Source organism: Symphalangus syndactylus, chromosome 11, assembly GCF_028878055.3.
Source record: "Symphalangus syndactylus isolate Jambi chromosome 11, NHGRI_mSymSyn1-v2.1_pri, whole genome shotgun sequence".
In the NCBI taxonomy this organism is placed as follows: Eukaryota; Metazoa; Chordata; class Mammalia; order Primates; family Hylobatidae; genus Symphalangus; species Symphalangus syndactylus.
The window spans coordinates 119,625,338-119,645,239 of NC_072433.2; the positions used below are offsets into that span (position 1 = coordinate 119,625,338).

At 40.6% G+C, this 19,902-nt stretch overlaps 1 protein-coding gene and 1 long non-coding RNA gene across 8 annotated transcripts in view; one reads left to right on the forward strand and one right to left on the reverse strand.

The window, feature by feature from the left end:
• RAD50 (RAD50 double strand break repair protein) overlaps positions 1-12,168 on the forward strand; it is a 97,326-nt gene extending 85,158 nt beyond the window's left edge. For 3 of the 7 annotated variants that reach the window (XM_063612407.1, XM_055299441.2, XM_063612406.1), the window contains exons 22-25: positions 4,944-5,029; positions 5,900-6,042; positions 8,812-8,945; positions 10,304-12,015. In XM_063612407.1, coding sequence (XP_063468477.1) covers positions 4,944-5,029; positions 5,900-6,042; positions 8,812-8,945; positions 10,304-10,490 — 550 coding nt within the window. In that variant the 3' untranslated portion in view covers positions 10,491-12,015. Of the gene's footprint in view, positions 1-4,943; positions 5,030-5,899; positions 6,047-8,811 lie in introns of all 7 variants that reach the window. The other 4 variants (XR_010114322.1, XR_010114323.1, XM_063612404.1 and 1 more) reach the window with 3 other exon arrangements.
• On the reverse strand, positions 5,960-9,945 carry LOC129493359 (uncharacterized). The gene is made up of 3 exons (XR_008661119.2): positions 9,860-9,945; positions 7,843-7,994; positions 5,960-6,084 (listed from the first exon to the last, which is right to left on the reverse strand). It is a non-coding gene; the product is annotated as an uncharacterized lncRNA (long non-coding RNA).
• Positions 12,169-19,902: the final 7,734 nt, after the last annotated feature.

The following is a 19,902-nucleotide window of genomic DNA, read 5'->3' on the forward strand; positions in this document are numbered from 1 at the left end:
CTCCCATCCTTGGAATGTTACGTTGATTAAGCCCTTCCCAAACATATGTGATTTTTTTTCCTACCTTTGTACTTAATAATATTTTGTACCACTTATACAACTAAAGCCATTCAGCCTTGTATTACAGATATTTGGGCTTCCCCACACTCCATAACTGCAAACCACAGAACACACTTCAAGGTAGACTTAGGCTCATTTCCATGACAATGTCTAACTTTGATTCGGCCCTTAAGAATTATTACGTAGGTGACATATTTTCATTTCCCTCACAATGGCTTTGCACGTAGTACACCCAAATACATCTTTTTTGTTCTTTGTGAGCATTATCACAAGGTAGATATTTTTCTGAGTTTTTTTTCCATTTAACGTAGTGATAATCTTTTACGTTCATATATTCAAGTACCTTGTATTTTTTAATGGCTGCATATTCTGTAAAATGCATGATATCTACTTTATTTAACCACTATTGAACATATTAGAAAGCTTTCAAATATGTGCTACTACAGATAATGCTGCAGAGTGTGTCTTTGCACACTAGAGCAGATATGTCAAAAAGACAGCTTCCTAGAAATGGAGTTACTGGCTCAGATGTTATGTATATTTTTTAGTTAATGCCAAATTGCCTTCTAAAAACACTTAGAAAATTTCCACCAGTAGTATATGAAAGTGCCCATTTCCATGTCTGGATTTTGTTACTGACATTTTATTGGCTGCACAAAAAAATGCTTGCACTTTAATTTACATTTCCCTCTTCACTAGTGACGTTAAATGTCTTTTCGTATGTTGTCTCTTTGTATTTCTTCTCCAAAAATTACCTATTCATATCTCTTTGCCAGTTTTTCTACTAGGTTGTCTTTTTCTTGATTTGTCACATTTTAATAGATTCTAGATGTTAATTATTTTCACATACATTGCAAGTACCTATTCCCAGTTTATCATTTGTCCATCAACTTTCTTTCGTTTTTTTTTTTTTTTTGAGACAGAGTCTAGCTCTGTCGCCCAGGCTGGAGTGCAGTGGCACAATCTCAGCTTACTTCCTTCCGCCTCCGTCTCCCGGGTTCAAGCGATTCTCCTGCCTCAGCCTCCCGAGTAGCTGGGACTACAGGCATGCACCACCACGCCTGGGTAATTTTTGTATTTTTAGTAGAGACAAGGTTACACCATGTTGATCAGGCTGGTCTCAAACTCCTGACCTTAAGTGATCTGCCTGCCTTGGCCTCCTAAAGTGTTGGGATTACAGGTGTGAGCCACCGCACTCAGCTGCCTCAGCTTTCTTTATGGTATCTTTTGTAACTTTTAATTTTTAGGTAGTCAGATCTTTATTCTTTTGATTTATAGCTTCTCAATTTTGTTCCTCATTTAGAAAGGCTTCCCAATCCTAAAATTATCAAAATGTTTTCTTCTGATTGTTTTACCTTAGCTTTTGTTTTGTTTTGTTTTTTTCAGACAGGGCCTTATTCTGTTACCGAGGCTGGAGTGCAGTGGCATGATCACAGCTTACTGTAGCTTCAACTTCCCTGGCTCAAGTGATCCTCTCACCTCAGCCTCCCAAGTAGCTGGGACTACAGGCACTCACCACCACACCCAGCTAATTTTTAAATTTTTTTGTAGAGATGGGATCTCACTATGTTGCCCAGGCTGGTCTCAAACTCCGGACTCAAGCAATCCTCCCACCTCAGCTGCCCAAATACTTTAGCTTTTAATCCTTTCGTTCATTTGGATTTTATTTTGAGGTTGGATAATGGGTAATTTTTTTTATCCTTTGTAACACTGTTGAAACCTTTCCAGTTGATTTGAACTGTTGCAGTTATAAACTAACGTTCTATATGCATTTGGGTTTGTTTCTGGATTTTCCTTTGTACACCAACTTTTAAAATTTATTTTTTTCTTTTGTATTATCTCTTCTATATGAACTTTAGAGTCAGCTAATGGATTCTGTTAAGCATTTTTTGATTTTATTGGGGTTTCTGTTTGGATTGCATTTAATTTATGGATTATTTGAGGAGAACAGACATCTTTGTAATAGCACATCTATCATTCTGGACTCCTTAGTATGCATCTCCTACTCAATCATTTCCTTTTATCCTATTGTAAAGTTTTACAGCTTTTTCCTCTAGCTCCTATACCCTTTTGTTAGACTTATTCCTAGGCATTTTAGGGTTTTCATCGCCACTGTGAATAGGATCCTTTTTTTTTTCTATTGCCTTTCCTATTGGTGTTTGCCTCTAGATAATAAAACTTCATTTTTATATATTTATCTCTGTCTATCTCATTAGTCTGAATAATTTTTCAGTTGATTTTCTTGGATTTTCTAAGCGTACAATTCTGTCACCTGCAAAAACAATGACAGGCTTTTCTCTCTTTTTTTCATTTCTCATTTCTTTTTAGGTAGGGATTTGAATTGTGAAATCTCTGAATCGTTAGGGATTTCCAGGACCTTATTTTAGAGCAGCCATAATAAGAGGCATCTTTCTCTTCTTCTTAGTTTTAGGAGGAACACTTCTATACATTTTAAATTAAATTTGATGCTTGCTGTGGATATCTGAGGGAGTCATTTTGTCCAGTTAAAAAAAGTTCTTCGATTTTTCACTTATTTTATCAAAATTCAGTGTTATAGTGTATCAAATGTTTTTTTGACATCTATTGAAAAATTATTTTTTTCTTTTTAATCTGTTACTACAATAGTTGAATTATTTTCCCCAATTTTATTGTTTCTTTCTTGTTGTAAACACTACTTGGTCATGATATATTCTTTTTACTACCCTTACTACTAAATTTCATTTTATTTAGAATGTTTATATTCATAAGAAAAATAGCCTTGTACTTTTTTCCCCTTATGTTTCTCCTTGCTGTGTCATACTTTATATACTTGGGAGCTAGGTGTATCTTGAAGATTTGACAACATTCCCTCATAAAACTGAGTCTGGTGGCTTTAAAAGATGGAATTTTGACTGCCTTTTCAATTTTAACTATCATATTTAAGGGCTGTTAATATCCTAGCCACTTTTCTCTGATCTTGAACAAGTCACTGATTTCATTGAATCTTAGTTTTGTTAACGGTAAATGGAGATAACAGTATCTAATTCCCAGTATTGTCGTAAGGATTAAATGAAATTGATTTTTACCATAGTTTTGTCTCACATATGGTAAATGGTCATCAATAATAATCATTATTATCATTATTCCCTTATGTAGATTACTGTAGCGACTTTAGTCATCCCCATATCTTACACAGTACAGCTGTAAATTCCACAGTAGACAGAGAGGATACGAAGATGAGTTAATGGTCCATTCCACAGTGGTAGTCATCAACTCCATCCGACACACTCTTTGGTGGGTCGAGACCTCTCCCTGAACTAGATCTTTTTCCCACAGTGCTGTGTCTCAGCAGACCTGGCCATGGGACAGGATGTTGTATAAGGGAGCCAAGGCAGACTGCACGTGTGCGCCTTGGCCACCCGTGCCTTGTCTGGAGCTTGTTCTCCACATTAGAATGCTTATGTTAGTTTTTGAAGATTCTTAACTTGAATGGAAAGTTCACTTTTTTTTAATGTCATTTGAAAAATCAGGATCATGATATATACGCTATGGAAAGGCAGCCTTTACATGATTGGTCTAACATTCCATCAGTTTTGTTTTGTTTTTAGGAAATACTTAGATGTTTTGTCTCCTTTTGAAAGGAGCATAAAATGTTAGGCTGAGATAAATGTATAAGGTAGAAAATGGAGACTTGTTGCCTTCTCATCAACAAGCAGAATATGGTTTTTTCCAGTCTTCTACTACTTCACAGTCCTTCATCTGATATTTAAAATGTATTTATGTTGAGTCATTTCTTTCTCTCTTGCTGGTGAACCAGAAGATCACGAAATGATTCTACAGAGGCAGTAGCATTACGATCAGTTTCTTTTTTTGTATGCATCAGATAAGAGGCCTGCAAATGGAAGTAAGTCGCCTCACATCCTTTGTATGATGATCGCAGTAATGTTTGCCTTTTTACCACTGGTGCAACATTTATTAGTTCATAAACCCGCTTCCAAAGAACCTAAGGGCTTTTTGATGAAAGGTGACTGTGGTGGGAACAATGTTAGGTTTTGACAGGATGCTTTTGGTTTTACAAACATTTCTCCTCTTTCTTTTTAGTGTTTAGAAACTACTACCTTAAAAGAGAGTTGAGGACAGGGACATGTCTGGACTAAGTGGAATTTAGTGCTTAGAGTTAGGATTTGGAATATAAATATGGGAGTTAATATTTAGAATTAAGATTTCTGAATCTGTGAATAGCAAGGTAAAATAAAATTTTGATGTCAGTTCAGCTTAAGCTTCTAAATCATTCTCGCTGAACCAAAGCTTCCAGTTGGTAAAAATCTAAGATCTGAGGAATAAAAGCAACATAAGAAGCTGACTTTTGGTAAGCCTCAACAGTGATAGAAGAGGGACAAGGTGGCAGTTAGAGTCTCCTATTTTCCCCATATACTGCAGGCCCCTTGGCTAACCATAAACCTTCTCCCCCTTAACTCCCTCTCGTCCATTCAGCAGGCCTTTCTGTGTACCCGTGAGTATCAGTGGAAGCAGTCCCTCCAATAAGTTACCACGGCCTAAAAAAAAAGTCTAAAAAATTATGTTTCCTGAAGTTTTCACAGTATTTAAGTATTTACGTTTTACATAAAGGAGTATTTGTTGTATCCCAGAGAGTGAATATGGAGAAAGGTAACCCTGGAGCACTAGAAATAAGCCTGCCAGTTTTCGGTATTAGCCAAGCAGCAAAGTTTTGCTGCTGTTTATTTTTTCTAGCTCTTATTATATTCTACTTTTACCATTGAAAATATTGAGGAAGTTATTTATATTTCTATTTTATATATATTATATATTTTATGTATTTTAATATTACTATTACACATGATTATCTTATATATATATAAAGTACCAATGACTTCTTTCTCCAGAGCAATAATGAAATTTCACAGTATGAAAATGGAAGAAATCAATAAAATTATACGTGACCTGTGGCGAAGTACCTATCGTGGACAAGGTGAGTACCATGGTGTATCACAAATGCTCTTTCCAAAGCCCTCTCCACAGCTCTTCCTCTTACGACCTCTCATCATGCCAGCATTACCCCCCTGGACCCCTTTCTAAGCACGTCTTTGAGATTTTCTAAGAATTCTTATCTTGGCAACATCTTGTAGCAAGAAAACGTAAAGTTTTCTGTTCCAGAGCCTAACAGGACTTACATATTTGACTGCAGTAGGCATTATATTTAGCTGATGACATAATAGGTTCTGTCATAGTGTAGATAGGGATAAGCCAAAATGCGATAAGAAAAACCATCCAGAGGAAACTCTTTTTTTTTTTTTCCAGATGTAGTCTCGCTCTTCTCTGTCGCCCAGGCTGGAGTGCAGTGGCACGATCTTGGCTCACTGCAACCTCCACCTCCCGGGTTCAGGTGATTCTCCCACCTCAGCCTCCCGAGTAGTAGCTGGAATTACAGGTGCACGCTGCCGCTCCTGGCTAATTTTTTGTATTTTTAGTAGAGACGGGGTTCCACCATGTTGGCCAGGCTGGTCTCAAACTCCTGCCCTCAGGTGATCTGCCCACCTTGGCCTCCCAAAGTGTTGGGTTTACAGGCGTGAGCCATCGCGCCTGGCCTGGAGGAAACTCTTAACACGGAAACTAAGAAAGACAGAGTTGAGGCTGAGGAACTGGGGCATCTGGGTTGCTTCTGGCCAGACCACCAGGCTCCTAAATCCTCCCAGCCAGAGAAAGAGGTTGCACACCAGCCATTGATTTCCCCTGGTAATGTCAGCCTCATCTGTTGTTCCTAGGCTTACTTGATATGTTTGTAAATGACAAAAGGCTACAGAGCATAGGTTCCTCTAAAATATTCTTCTTTTTGTGTCAGATATTGAATACATAGAAATACGGTCTGATGCCGATGAAAATGTATCAGCTTCTGATAAAAGGCGGAATTATAACTACCGAGTGGTGATGCTGAAGGGAGACACAGCCTTGGATATGCGAGGACGATGCAGTGCTGGACAAAAGGCAGGTATTTCAAAAGCTTGGGGAGCCAACTCACCCAAGTAACTGAAAGAGGGAAACAAACATCAGTGCAGTGGAAGCATCCAAGGCTGTACCTGAATGGTGGGAAGCTCTTTGCTGCTGCATAAAATGAATCAGGCTCAGCTACTATTATTACACTCTCCTGAAGCTAACCAACATTTCCTGCAACATTATGTAGACTTTTAAAAGAAGGGCCTGAAGCATTCTCGCAGGATAGGCTAAATGTAGAACAAGAAGCTGAAGACCCGTTAGAGTTTTCATGGCACTCCTTATCAGAATAGTCACTGTCTCATCAGTTATAAGACATACTACTATTTTATGTGCCAGCAGGAATGAAAAAATGCAATTATAACCATAAGATGTTTCAGAATCAATGACATAATAGTATTGCAAACCAGATTCTAACTTAAGCCAGAATGAACATTCCAGTATAGTAAGGAGTCTCGTTAAGAAAGTAGCCCCTCGGCCGGGCGCGGTGGCTCACGCTTGTAATCCCAGCACTTTGGGAGGCCGAGGCGGGCGGATCACGAGGTCAGGAGATCGAGACCACGGTGAAACCCCGTCTCTACTAAAAATACAAAAAAATTAGCCGGGCGTGGTGGCGGGCGCCTGTAGTCCCAGCTACTCGGAGAGGCTGAGGCAGGAGAATGGCGGGAACCCAGGAGGCGGAGCTTGCAGTGAGCCGAGATAGCGCCACTGCACTCCAGCCTGGGCAACAGAGCAAGACTCCGTCTCAAAAAAAAAAAAAAAAAAAAAAAAAAAAAAAAGAAAGTAGCCCCTCATAGAACTAAGTCCCTACCACAACATACACAAACACTTAGCTGCTGGGTCAGGACATCTGGCTTCAGGTAAGGCTCTGTGAGGACAGCCTACATTGGAAATCAGGAAGAGGAATGAAGTTTTAAAGAGTCAGGAATATGGCATCCTTGGGGAACAAGGCTGGGTCCTTCACTATGCACAGGTTTGTAACAGAGATGTCACAGATCCTTGAGCTTTCTGCTTTCAGATCAAGGCAGAAGATTACACTTGATAACACCTCTAGGCCCTTGATTTTTTTCTAATAAAATTCTAAAATCATAGAAATGGATGCTCACATTATCTAACTCATTTTCATAGTTTGCAATTTTTGCTTAAAGAACATGCCATGCAGCTGGGTGTGGTGGCTCACACCTGTAATCGCAGCACTTTGGAAGGCCGAGGCAGGCAGATCACCTGAGGTCAGGAGTTCGAGACCAGCCTAACATGGTGAAACTCCGTCTCTATTAAAAATACAAAAATTAGCTGGGCATGGTAGCATGTGCCTGTAATCCCAGCTACTTGGGAGGCTGAAGCAGGAGAATTGCTTGAACCCGGGAGGCGGAGGTTGCAGTGAGCCGAGATTGTGCCATTGCACTCCAGCCCGGGCAACAAGAGCGAAACTCCGTCTCAAAAAAAAAAAAAAAAAAAAAAAATGCCATGCATATATGTATTATGTTGTTAGCCTAGACAGCTGATACCAATTTAAAGCATCTGCAGATTACTATCTAAATCATAGTCTACAAAAATGACAAACTTGTGATCTGTAATCAGTATCCCTACCTGCTTTGATGATTTTTAGTGGTAATTATAAATGAGAAAATACAGAGTTTGAAACATGGTCTCTTTGAATTAAAAATACTTTCAAAAATATCTTGAGGAAAAAGATTTTTTGTAGCTATTCTGAGTTATGAAAATTAATTAGCAATAATTGTCTCCTTGGTGTGAGGGGAGAGAACAAATAATGGAGGTGGGCCTCCAGCCTACCTTACACTGGCTTTTGCTGAGGCTCTAGCAGCCAGCCAGGGGCTCTGCATGTGAGTGGGTGGTGGTAGAGCTGACAGCAGTTTGGATTCAAAGACAGGAAGGAAATGCCTGTCCCTCACAGGGCCAAGCTGTGGCCCTGTCTTCTGGCTTGCCTAGGCATTAAAGAAAAGACATAAACTATTCTAAAATTACCAACTCACTGATGTGCGTGCACCCACCCACAAACTCAGGGGGAAAGGGGACTTGACTTACAGCTCACACCAGAGTAGTTTATACTTCCCAGAATAGCCCTACTCTTTCAATTCTGTGTGTCTTGTATCCTCAGATGGTTTCAGTTGGGTCTGAGGGTTTTAGTATTAGGTTTCTAGTAACCACGAAAATGCCTAACAGTTCCAGTTACTTGGATTTTCTACAGGTAAGCTTAACTGAAACCACATTTCTATACTCGTGATACTTTGACCTAGGATTTCTTTTTTATTCTCTCAGCCTCAGAATTATACACAAGAATATGGAAATTAAAAAGTAGCTGAGAAAAAGTGAGAGGCTCTAGAAAATGTGTCGAAGTTTTCTAACAGATTCCATTATCAGGAAAATAGCCAGGTCAAGAATTTTTAAGGTTGCTAATCTTACAGGATTATTAAAATTACAGATAAATGGCATTGTCTCTGTTTCTAGCCTTTGGTCTCAAGTTGGTTGTAGCTGATGTAATTTTTTACGTGAGGGCATCAGCATTGTTCTGAGCATTTTGTTTTGTGGTGAATGATGGGCTGAGATCATGCAGGTTCTCCTTCTGGAGGACATAAGAATCTGGTCCCAGTGCTGGGCTCTCCCGGAGGGCAGTGCTTTACGTAACAGTGAACCTGTGACGTTTCCCACTTTTCCCTGCTGAAAAGATCATGTCAGGACTGCTTGCCTGCCATGAGATGAGAAGGTCTGTGCTGGGCTTCTCACATAGGGGCTTTTTTCCAGGTATTAGCCTCACTCATCATTCGCCTGGCCCTGGCTGAAACATTCTGCCTCAACTGTGGCATCATTGCCTTGGATGAGCCAACAACAAATCTTGACCGAGAAAACATTGAATCTCTTGCACATGCTCTGGTTGAGTAAGTATCTCACATTTGGGGACAGGTTGTGATAGTTCTTCAAGATCAAGAGAGTTCTGTGGTGAAAACGTTCTCTAGCTGTGTTCCCCACTTCTTGGGGAAGCCAGTTGGTGGCAGGCCCTGGGCTTTACCTTTTGATAGTAATTTTTTCAGATCCCTCCTAAAGGAACTAGATGGTGAATAGCAGCCCCAGACACATCCTGCAGCTCCCCAAGTGTGTTCACAGGGAGAGAGTCACTGTGAGGGGTTCCTGGCCTGGTTTTCCTGTAAACCTACCAACCAGAGGAACCCACATGTCATGCACAGCAATTAGCATGCCCTGCTAAGACATCTGCAGGTAATGGTAGTGGGTTTAGGACTGTCTCCCCAGCTTTCCACATGTGTCAGACAACTGTAAGGAATGACAGAGCTCTTCCTCAAAAAGCTTATTCGAGATTAGGTAAAATCCAGTGAGGGTAAAATTGCACACCTTTTACCACATTCACCTGGGGTCAGTGTAGACGCCAAGGTTGTCAAGCAGCTCTTGCATAAGGACTATGCTGGCAGAGAAAAAGGCACTTTCCCTGAGGTCAAAGGAGGTGTTTCAGGCACTCCTGGCTCCAGACAGTCCCTTTGTGGCAGAGAGGGCCGGAAGGAGAGCTGAGCAGCGCAGGGCCACCTCTCTGCAGCCATCATCACAAGTAAGGGCGAGTGCTTTTGAAACCTCAGTGCATCCAGCTCCAGGAAGGGGATAAGTGGCTAGCTAAAAGAAAAAGTCTTTCAGGTTTCAGTCACATTGCTGGTTACCTCAGCAAAATGTTCCCAGAACACCCACTCACGTCCCTGTGTGTCATAGCAATGATGCATCTAGTGACTGGTGGTGGCAGAATTCTAAGTAGACCCAGCTCTTAAGAAAGCAGTGTTATTCCCCTTACCTGTAGTTTGTCTTTATCACTTTTAAATTTTTCTTCCAGAGAATAGTAGTAACAGGTCAGGAAAATCCCAGGCGAAGGAGTAAGCCTTCTATAGTTGAACAGTTTGGATATTAAGGAAAACTCAATAAAATATTTATACCTACCTGCGCTTTAGTGAGAACTTCTGATCTGGAAGAAACTAGTTCTTGTATTCCTGTGAGTCCCTAAGCCAGACCTAAGTGAGGAGTCAGGCCATGTGTCCCTACTGTCTGGAGAGGAGAAGAGACTCCTGCCTGGCTGGCCTGAAGGCCTGGGGCCACCCCTCCACTTCCTGCAGGGTAGCTGGGGCCCTGACACAGGACACACAGCACAAGTTCATGTGTCTGACAAGGTTTGCAGTGATTTTTCAAATCAAAGAAGGGGTATGCTCTTTACTAATAATATGTTCTGAATATATTGTTTCAGGATAATAAAAAGTCGCTCACAGCAGCGTAACTTCCAGCTTCTGGTAATCACTCATGATGAAGATTTTGTGGAGCTTTTAGGACGTTCCGAATATGTGGAGAAATTCTACAGGATTAAAAAGAACATCGATCAGTGCTCAGAGATTGTGAAATGCAGTGTTAGTTCCCTGGGATTCAATGTTCATTAAAAATATCCAAGATTTAAATGCCATAGAAATGTAGGTCCTCAGAAAGTGTATAATAAGAAACTTATTTCTGATATCAACTTAGTCAATAAGAAAATATATTCTTTCAAAGGAACATTGTGTCTAGGATTTTGGATATTGAGAGGTTCTAAAATCATGAAACTTGTTTCACTGAAAATTGGACAGATTGCCTGTTTCTGATTCGCTGCTCTTCATCCCATTCCAGGCAGCCTCTGACAAGTCTTCAAGGTTCAGCAGTACAGCCGAGACTCGACCCTGTGCCTCCCTCCCCAGTGCAAATGCATGCTCCTTCTCAAAGCACTGTTGAGAAGGAGATAATTACTGCCTTGAAAATTTATGGTTTTGGTATTTTTTTTTTATCATAGTTAAATGTTACCTCTGAATTTATTTCCTTGCATGTGGTTTGAAAAACTGAGTATTAATATCTGAGGATGACCAGAAATGGTGAGATGTATATTTGGCTCTGCTTTTAACTTTATAAATCCAGTGACCTCTCTCTCTGGGACTTGGTTTCCCCAACTAAAATGTGAAGTAGTTGAATGGGGTCTCAAAGTTTGACAGGAACCTTAAGTAATCATCTAAGTCAGTACCCACCACCTTCTCCTACATATCCCTTCCAGATGGTCATCCAGACTCAGAGCTCTCTCTACAGAGAGGAAATTCTCCACTGTGCACACCCACCTTTGGAAAGCTCTGACCACTTGAGGCCTGATCTGCCCATTGTGAAGAAGCCTGTAACACTCCTCTGCGTCTATCCTGTGTAGCATACTGGCTTCACCATCAATCCTGATTCCTCTCCAAGTGGGCATTGCTGTGTGGAAGGCAAGCCAGGCTCACTCACAAAGTCAAGGCCTGCTCCCTGTAGGGTCCAACCAGACCTGGAAGAGCAGGCCTCTCCATTTGCTCTTCAGATGCCATTTCTAAGAAAAGCCTAATCACACTTTTTCCTGGACTTGCCAGCTGACATCTTGAATCCTTCCATTCCACACAGAATGTAACCAAGTCACACGCTTTTGAATTACACTTTGTAGAGTTTTGTCATTTAGAGTCAGCCAGGACCATACCAGGTCTTGATTCAGTCACGTGGCATGGTTTTGTGCCATCTGTAGCTGTAATGAGCATGTTGCCTAGACGGTTTTTCTCAACTGGGTCCAGAAGAGAATTAAGCCCTAAGGTCCTAAGGCATCTGTGCTAGGTTAAATGGTCGGCCCCCAAAGATAGGTCCTGATTTCTAGAACCCGTGACTGTTACTTTATATGGCAAAGGAAACTTTGCAGATGTGATTAAAGCTAAGGACCTTAAGACAGAGTATCCTTGGGGTGGTGGTGGTGGGGAGGTCCTAAATGTAATCACGAGTAAGATTAAGAACAAATCAATTATAGTCATATGTTAAACATCCACAATAACCAAGATATTTTTATCCCAAGAATGTAAGATTTCAGAAAATGAAAAATCTTTGATAAATCATCACTATAATAAAACCGAAGGGGAAAAAATTCTGAAAAAATTCTAGCAGCTGTATTTTATAAAATTCAACATCTCCTAGCTTTAGCAAACTCATAGTTTTGCAAAGAATATTTTCTTAATGTTATCTGTTGCTAAATCAAGAACAGTCAGTGATCTTAATTGCAAAATAAAACATTTCTCAGTAAATATTAAAGCCAGTTACCTTCTATCAACATGTGAATGAAAGTGCTAGTTGTTGCAGCAAGGACCAACAAAGGCAATACAAGATCAATATAGGCAGTGAAACAAAAGTATCATTTGCAAGTTAAAACAGACTTCCGAGTTTTAAATCTGGTTTCCCCCTGAGTATGTGGCATCCTTGGCAGCACTTCTGAGAGTGGCTGCTTTCGTTCCAAGAAGCCCATGGGTTTGGAGGTGCGATAGGTGCCTTTCTGGCTTCTCATTGCTGCTTCTAGATCATTCTCCAAATATCCCCCTTCCCCATATTGGAATGAATAGCCATCACAGCATGGATGGAGGTTAGAATGAGCCAGACTGCCTGGGCTGAAATCCTAGCACACCACTCACTAGCTGGGGACCTTGAGCAAGTTATTTGTCCTGTTTTGTTTCTGTTTCCTTATATGTAAAAGTGGGTAAAATGGTACATATTTTGTAGGGTTGTTATGAAGATTGAATGACATTATTTACAAACTGCTTAGAACTGCTTGCCACCTACTAAATACTGTGTAAGTGTTCAAGAAAAAGCTGTCTTCATTTCACTCTTGTTGCAGTTATCTTTCATCCCCAGCTTGGTCATTCCCTCTTACTTGTTGAAGAGTTTAGCTCCCAGTTCAGTGTCACCCCATTACTAATAATCATTGCTGATTTCAATATCCAAGTGATGGTCTAATACAACTCCTTGGCCTCTTAGCCTTTTTTATTTTTTGAGGTGGAGTCTTGCTCTGTCACCCAGGCTGGAGTGCAGTGGCACCATCTCAGCTCACTGCAACCTCTGCCTCCCTGATACAAGCAATCCTCCTGCCTCAGCCTCCCGGGTCGCTAGGATTACAGGCATGCACCACCACACCAGGCTAATTTTTGTATTTTTAGTAAAGACGGGGTTTCACCTTGTTGGCCAGGCTGGTCTTGAACTTCTGGCCTCAAGTGATCCGCCTGCCTCGGCCTCCCTCAGCCCCTTTTTCTTTCCTCCAGTGAGAAGATACTCAGTTCTATGGTCTTATTCTAGAGCCCAATCCTTTTAATAACAATAACTGCACCCCTCCAAAATCTCAGTTTTAAGCATCTCACTCTCCAATAACCCCATGGTGTCTACAATTCTCCTGTGGTCCTCAACCCCAGCAATTCTTTGACCCCACTGAGATTTCAATCCATTGATTCTATGGCTTTTTCACAGGTTGTTTCCCTGATGCCTGTACTTCTCTCCTTATTCAACTTGAATTCCGTGGCCCATCATTATGTCATCCTCCATTGCATTGTCCTCAAACTGTCCTGACAATCCCCAGCCCTACTGGAATCCACCTCTGCCTCCTCCCTGCAACCTCCTTGCAACACCTGCACATCCTGTTTCCTTTGCTGTTTCCTCATTTCCCTGGCCCCTCAAATGTCACAGGTTTTAGTACTCACCGAGTCTGCACCTCTTTTCTTCTCGGTGCCCACTTATTTGGTGATCTCATCCAGTCTCATAGCTTTAAATTATCTTAGTTTGGGTTCTCCCAGAAGCAGAACATAAAACAATGCTTCACGTGAAAGTAATCAGTAGGAAATTGGGGAAATTGTGTATGAAAGAGAAAGCAGCCAATGAAAAGTTTACTATTAAGCCAGCTACAGTAGTGGGCAATTAGAGTTTGGTGCCCCAGGGAGACTCTGGGGAGTTTGGCAAAATATATACCTCAGAATTATCCCACCTAAGGGGCAAGAGACCTGGAGTATTTACATAACAACTTGCCAGTGTTACTGAGTGAGGGCTATTCTAGCACATGTTAGTTACTTGCTTGCCATGTGTACTGGCACAGCTGCTTTCCACAGTTTAAAAAGAAAGTCTGAGCAACATAGTGACACCCCATCTTTACATAAAATTTTTTAAAAATTAGCAAGGCATGGTGGTGCACACCTGTAGTCTCAGCTACTCGGCTGAGATAGGAGGATCCCTGGAGTCTGAGGGTTCAAGGCTGCAGTGAGCTGTGATTTGTGCCACTGCACTCCAGCCTGGGTGGCAGAGTGAGACCCTGCCTAAAAAGACAAAAAAAAAAACAAACAGATAGCAGTAGCTGAAAGTTGGCAGGAATATACTGGCAGTTCCTAGGATCATAGGATATAGGCAGGGCACTGACCACTCCTACAACCACCATCTATACACTGATAACTCATAAATACTTGTGTCCAATCCAGATCTCTCCTAAATGCTTGACTGATATATTCAGCTGCCTGTGGATAACTGGGTATCTATCTGCACTTGAATATCTGATAAATGTCTAAAACTTAAAATGACCAAAACCAATCTTTCTCCCAGAACTTGAATCTCTTCCGTATGCTTTCAGTTAATGGCAACTCCATTATTCCAATTGCTCAGTCAAAATTTGGCATTATCCTTGATTCTTTATCTTACATCTTATATCTAATTCATCAGTTTAATACTATGGGTTCAATTTTTAAAACACATCCAGAATCTGACCGTGCCTCACCATTTAAACCAGCAGTCCCCAACCATTTTGGCACCAGGGACCGATTTAGTGGAAGACAATTTTTCCATGGATGGGTGGGGTGAGGAGGATGGTTTCGGGATGAAACTGTTCCATCTCAGATCACCAGGCATTAGTTAGATTCTCATAAGGAGCACGCAACCTAGATCTCTCACATGCAAATTCACAATAGAGTTTGCACTCCCGTGAGAATCTAATGCCACCACCAATCTGATAGGAGGTAGAGCTCAAGCAGTAATGCTCCCTCACCTGTCACTCACCTCCTGCTGTGCGACTCTGTTCCTAACAGGCTGAGGACAGGTAATGGTCTGCAGCCCAGGGGTTGGGGACCCCTGATCTAAACCATCATTGCTCTAGTCCAAGCCACTGCCATCTCTAACCTGAATAATCTGAGTAACCACCTAACTGCTCCCACTGATTTGTGGCCTTCTCCCTGTAGTTCTCAACACAGCAGCCAGTGATCTTTTTAAAAAGTAACTCAAGAAAATGTGTTTCTCACAGGGGTGTGGGTTAGCAATTCTGAAATTTTTATGTATATACTAAAGTCAAACAAATACATACGTGTGTTGCAGACAATACGAATTGAGTTTCTCACTGTTGGAAAAAGGTGTTTGCATATCAGGAAAGGAGGCCACGAAAAGAACCCTGTGGTGTTGATTGAATCCAAAGGATCTGTATAAATTTATAATTTTAATATCTAAAGGATTTCTACTTCCATAAGGGTGGAGTAAAAGCCATCCAAAATCTGCTCCTTCATAAAAGCAACAAGACTGGCAAAAATGTCAAAATCAACTTTTTCAGAACTTTGGAAATTAACTAATGGATAGCGACAAACTGAGGTGTGTTTATTAAAGGAAAACAGCTGAATCTCAGAACAGAAAGTGGCATTTTAAGTTGTCCTAATCCCATGCCCTTCTCCCTTATTCCATGGTAACTTGAAAACCAACAGCCCTCTTAGTATCTGTGAAAATCAGCAACCTAGTAACCACTGGAGGAGACAGAATAGATTTGGAGGTCCCCCAGATGTCCACTACTAGAGAACTGCCTCTATTTGACTTGTCTGGCACCTCACTGAAAAGCTCCATTTTCAGGACCTATCTTTATTTGACTTAACTCAGAGCTCACTCTGAAAACAGCCCTTCCTGCAGAATAATCAGTGGCAACTGATTCACCCTGTGGCTGCCTGAGGCAACGTTATCAGGTGGGGCTAACAAAAGGCTGACCAAGAAACTTAAAAGGAAAAATCTGGGAAGAAGATGTCCACGGGAGCTTTGACAAGCTCAAGCATACTCCTGGGAATCTAGAAGTCCATGTGCATGTGTAGGGATGTATGCATGTCCTGAGAGGGTCCTAAGCTCTCATCTCTGGCTGACCTTGAAACTCAATTCATGCCAGAAATGAAGATAAAGGCAGTTGTAAACTGCCTGCTGACACATCAATGACATGACTCGACAAATACACACACATGCACACACTTGACAAAAGCTAGAAAATGTATTGGTTCAAGGCATTAAAAAGAAGTATCTGTCCAATTATTAGCTTACCCACTAGGCTGAGTAGAGACTTCAGGAACCAAACATGACAAAGAATATAGAATTTACAGAATTAGTCCAGGAAAGACACAGAACCAACCAACAGCAGCAACAATAAGAAATAGTAACAGGTGCAAACCCTGGAGAGGAGGTAATCTGACTTCAATAATTGATACAGTATTTAAAACAAGACACACAAAGAACAGGAACATCTGACCCATGCCATAAACAGCAATTTAAGAAACATTCAATAGAAACAATCTATGAGGAAGCCCAGATGTTAGACTTACTAGGCAAAGATTTTAGGTATCAGCTATTATAAACATGTTCAAGGAACAGAAACAAAGTCTGAAGAATTAAAGGAAATTATGAGAATGATGTTTCACCAAATTATCAGGACTATCAGTAAGGAGACAAACATAAAAAAGAATCAAATAGAAATTCTGGAGTTGAGAAATACAATAATGGAAATAAAAATTCACTAGATGGGGGTCAACAGCAAAATTGAACTGGCAGAAGAAAGAATCAGTGAGTTCAAAGACAGGTCAATTGAGATTATACAGTCTGAGGAATAGAAAGAAAGAAGAATGAAGAAAAATGAAGAGAGCTTCAGAGACCTTTGAGACACTATCAAGTGTACCAAAATACCAAGTATACCAATCATAATGAGAATCTCAGAAGAGAGAGAGAAAGGAGCAGAAAGACTATTTGAAGAAATAGCCCAAAACTTCCCAAATTTTATGAAAACATTAATCTTCGTATCCAAGAAATTGAACAAACTCCAAGTAGGGTAAACTCAAAGGGATTCACAGTTAGATGCATGGTGGTCAAATTGTTGAAAAAGAGATCTCAAGCAAAAGAAAGAAGCAAGTAAAGCTAAGAAGTGACTTCTCATAAGAAACAATGCAGGCCTGAAAGCAGTGAGATGACATATTCAAAGTGCTGAATGAAAAAGACTATCAACCAAGAATTCTTTTTGCAGTGGTGCAATCATAGCTCGCTATAGCTTCGAACTCCTGGGCTCAAGCAATTCTCTTGCCTCAACCTCTCAAATAGGACTACCAGCATGTGCCACCACACTCAAAAAAAAAAATTTTTCCTTAAGAGACAGGGGTTCTTGCTATCTTGCCCAGGCTGGTCTTAAACTCCTAGTCTTAAGCAATCCTCCCACCTTGGCCTCCCAAGGTGCTGGGATTAAGGTGTGGGCTACTGTGCCCAGCCTCAACCAAGAATTCTGTATCCAGAAAAACTGTCCTTCAAAAACAAGAAGACAATCCCAGATAAACATTGTAATAATCTGTCTTCACCAGACTTGCCCTACAAGAAATATAAAAGGAGAATGAATCCTTTTAAAATGAAACTAGACTCAAATGCTCATGAATACTCAAATAGTACTGGTAAAGGTAAATATATAGGTAATATAAAACTATAAATGTATTTTGGGGGCTGGGAGCAGTGGTTCACGCCTATAATCCCAACACTTTGAGAGGCCGAGGTGGGCGGATCACCTGAGGGCAAGAGTTTGAGACCAGCCTGCCCAACATGGTGAAACCCTGTCTCTACTAAAAATACAAAAAATTAGCCAGACGTTGTGGTGGGCGCCTGTAATCCCAGCTACTCAGGAGGCTGAGGCAGGAGAATCTCTTGAACCCGGGAGGCGGAGGTTGCAGTGAGCTGAGATCACACCACTGCACTCCAGCCTTGGTGACAAGAGCAAAACTCCTTCTCAAAAAAAAAAAAAAAAAATATTTTGGGTTGCAACTCTTTTCCTATATGATTGAAAGGGAACTGCATTAAGAATTTTAACACTGTTGATGGGCTTATAATGTATAAAAATATAATTTATATGACAATAATGCTACAAAAGAGAGAGGCAACAGAGCTATATAGGAACTTTTGAAATGGAAATTAAGTTGACATTCATCTAAATTAAGGTGTTCATTTGTAATCCCCAGGGTAACCACTAAGAAAATAACGAAAACTTATAGGGAAAGTAACAAAGTTATTTAAAGAGGGCCCAGTGTGATGATACCCCAGTAATAATGAGGACACCTACTTCCAAGATCTCGATTTTAAAACACGCTCTTCAATAAAAAGAACTCTGGCTCCTTGGTGAAGTGGTTGACTTCAGGGCTGAGGCAAGGAAAATACAAAATGACCCTAGAATTTTTTGTGGTGCCAGAAATTAAGAAAATATTTTTTAAAAAGGTAGAGTTTGTTCAAAGAACACAGAACCCAACCTGAAGCAACTCCCAATGATCAAAGGTAGAACAATTTGAGAAACAATTTAAAGACAGTATTTGATTATAACCCATAGAGTAAAATAAATATTCATGAACTTCTGTGGCTATACACAAGTACTTACTTTTAAAAAAAATGAGGGACAAGGACAGCACTTCTTTATAGTAGAATTATAAGTAATAAATGGAAAGGAAAGGGAAAAAGAAAAATCACTAGGCAAATACCACAATAAAAATCATTTCAGACAAGAGTCACTGATGAAGCTAATATTAGTAGGCACAAATCTAAGAAAAAATTTATATAATCTCAAACTATCTTTCCCAATATATTAACTAAAAAGGGAAAGATAGTAACTTTATCATGGAAGAACCTGACAGAAACCATCTTAACCAAGTGGTCAGGGTCAACACCACCAATAAGAAGGCATGGACCTCATGAACCCTGTGACCTGATGCAGTGAGAAGGCCCCAACTTCATCTCTGTGAAAATGTAGAACCTCAGTGCAATGAGGAGAAAACACCAAGGGGACCAAACTGAGGAACATTTGACAGCATAGCTCATCAGTATTCCTGGAAAATGTAAGGGTTATGAAAGACAAGACTGAGGAACCATTCAGACTGCAGGAGACCAAAGAGAATTAACTCAATGCACTGTGAGATCCTGGGTTGATCTCGAAACTGAAAAAGGATGTGAATGGAAACACTGGTGAGATTAGAATAGGATGCAGTTTACTTAATAAATCCATGCTCATTTTTCTGTTTTTGATCATTGCACTATGATTATGTAATGTGTTACCACTGGGAGAAGCTGGGTAAGGGGAGGGGATATGGAAACTCTCTGTACTATTTTTGTATGTTTTCTGTAAATATAACAATTCAAATGTTTTTTAAAAAAGAAAAAAGGTAAATTGAGTCATGTCACTCCTCTGCTCAAAACCTCCAGTGGCTCCCTATGTCACTCATCATGAAATCCTCAGTCCTCTCAATGGCTTACAAATCTCCATATGCTCTGGACATACTTCTCTGACGGTATCTTCTCCCATGCCTCCCCTCACTCCTGGCTTTCCTTGCTAATTCTCAGCACAGTGGGCATTTTCCTGCTTTGGTGCTACTATGGTTTGAGTGTATGTTTCCCTCCAAAATTCATACATTGGAACTTAACCCCCGAGGTGATGCTATTAAGAAGTGGGGCCCTTAAAAGGTGATTAGGCCATGGAGGAATGGGATTCATGCCCTCATAAAAGGGCTTGAGGGAGAAAGTTCTTCCCTTTGGCTCTTCTACCACATGAGAACACAGCAAGAAGGCACCATCTTGGGAGCAGAGAGCAGCCCTCACCAGACACCAATTCTGCTGGAACCCTGATCTTGGATTTGCCAGCCTCCAGAACTGGGAGCAATAAATTTTTATTATTTATAAATTACTCAGTCTTGGGTATTCTGTTACAACAGCACGAAC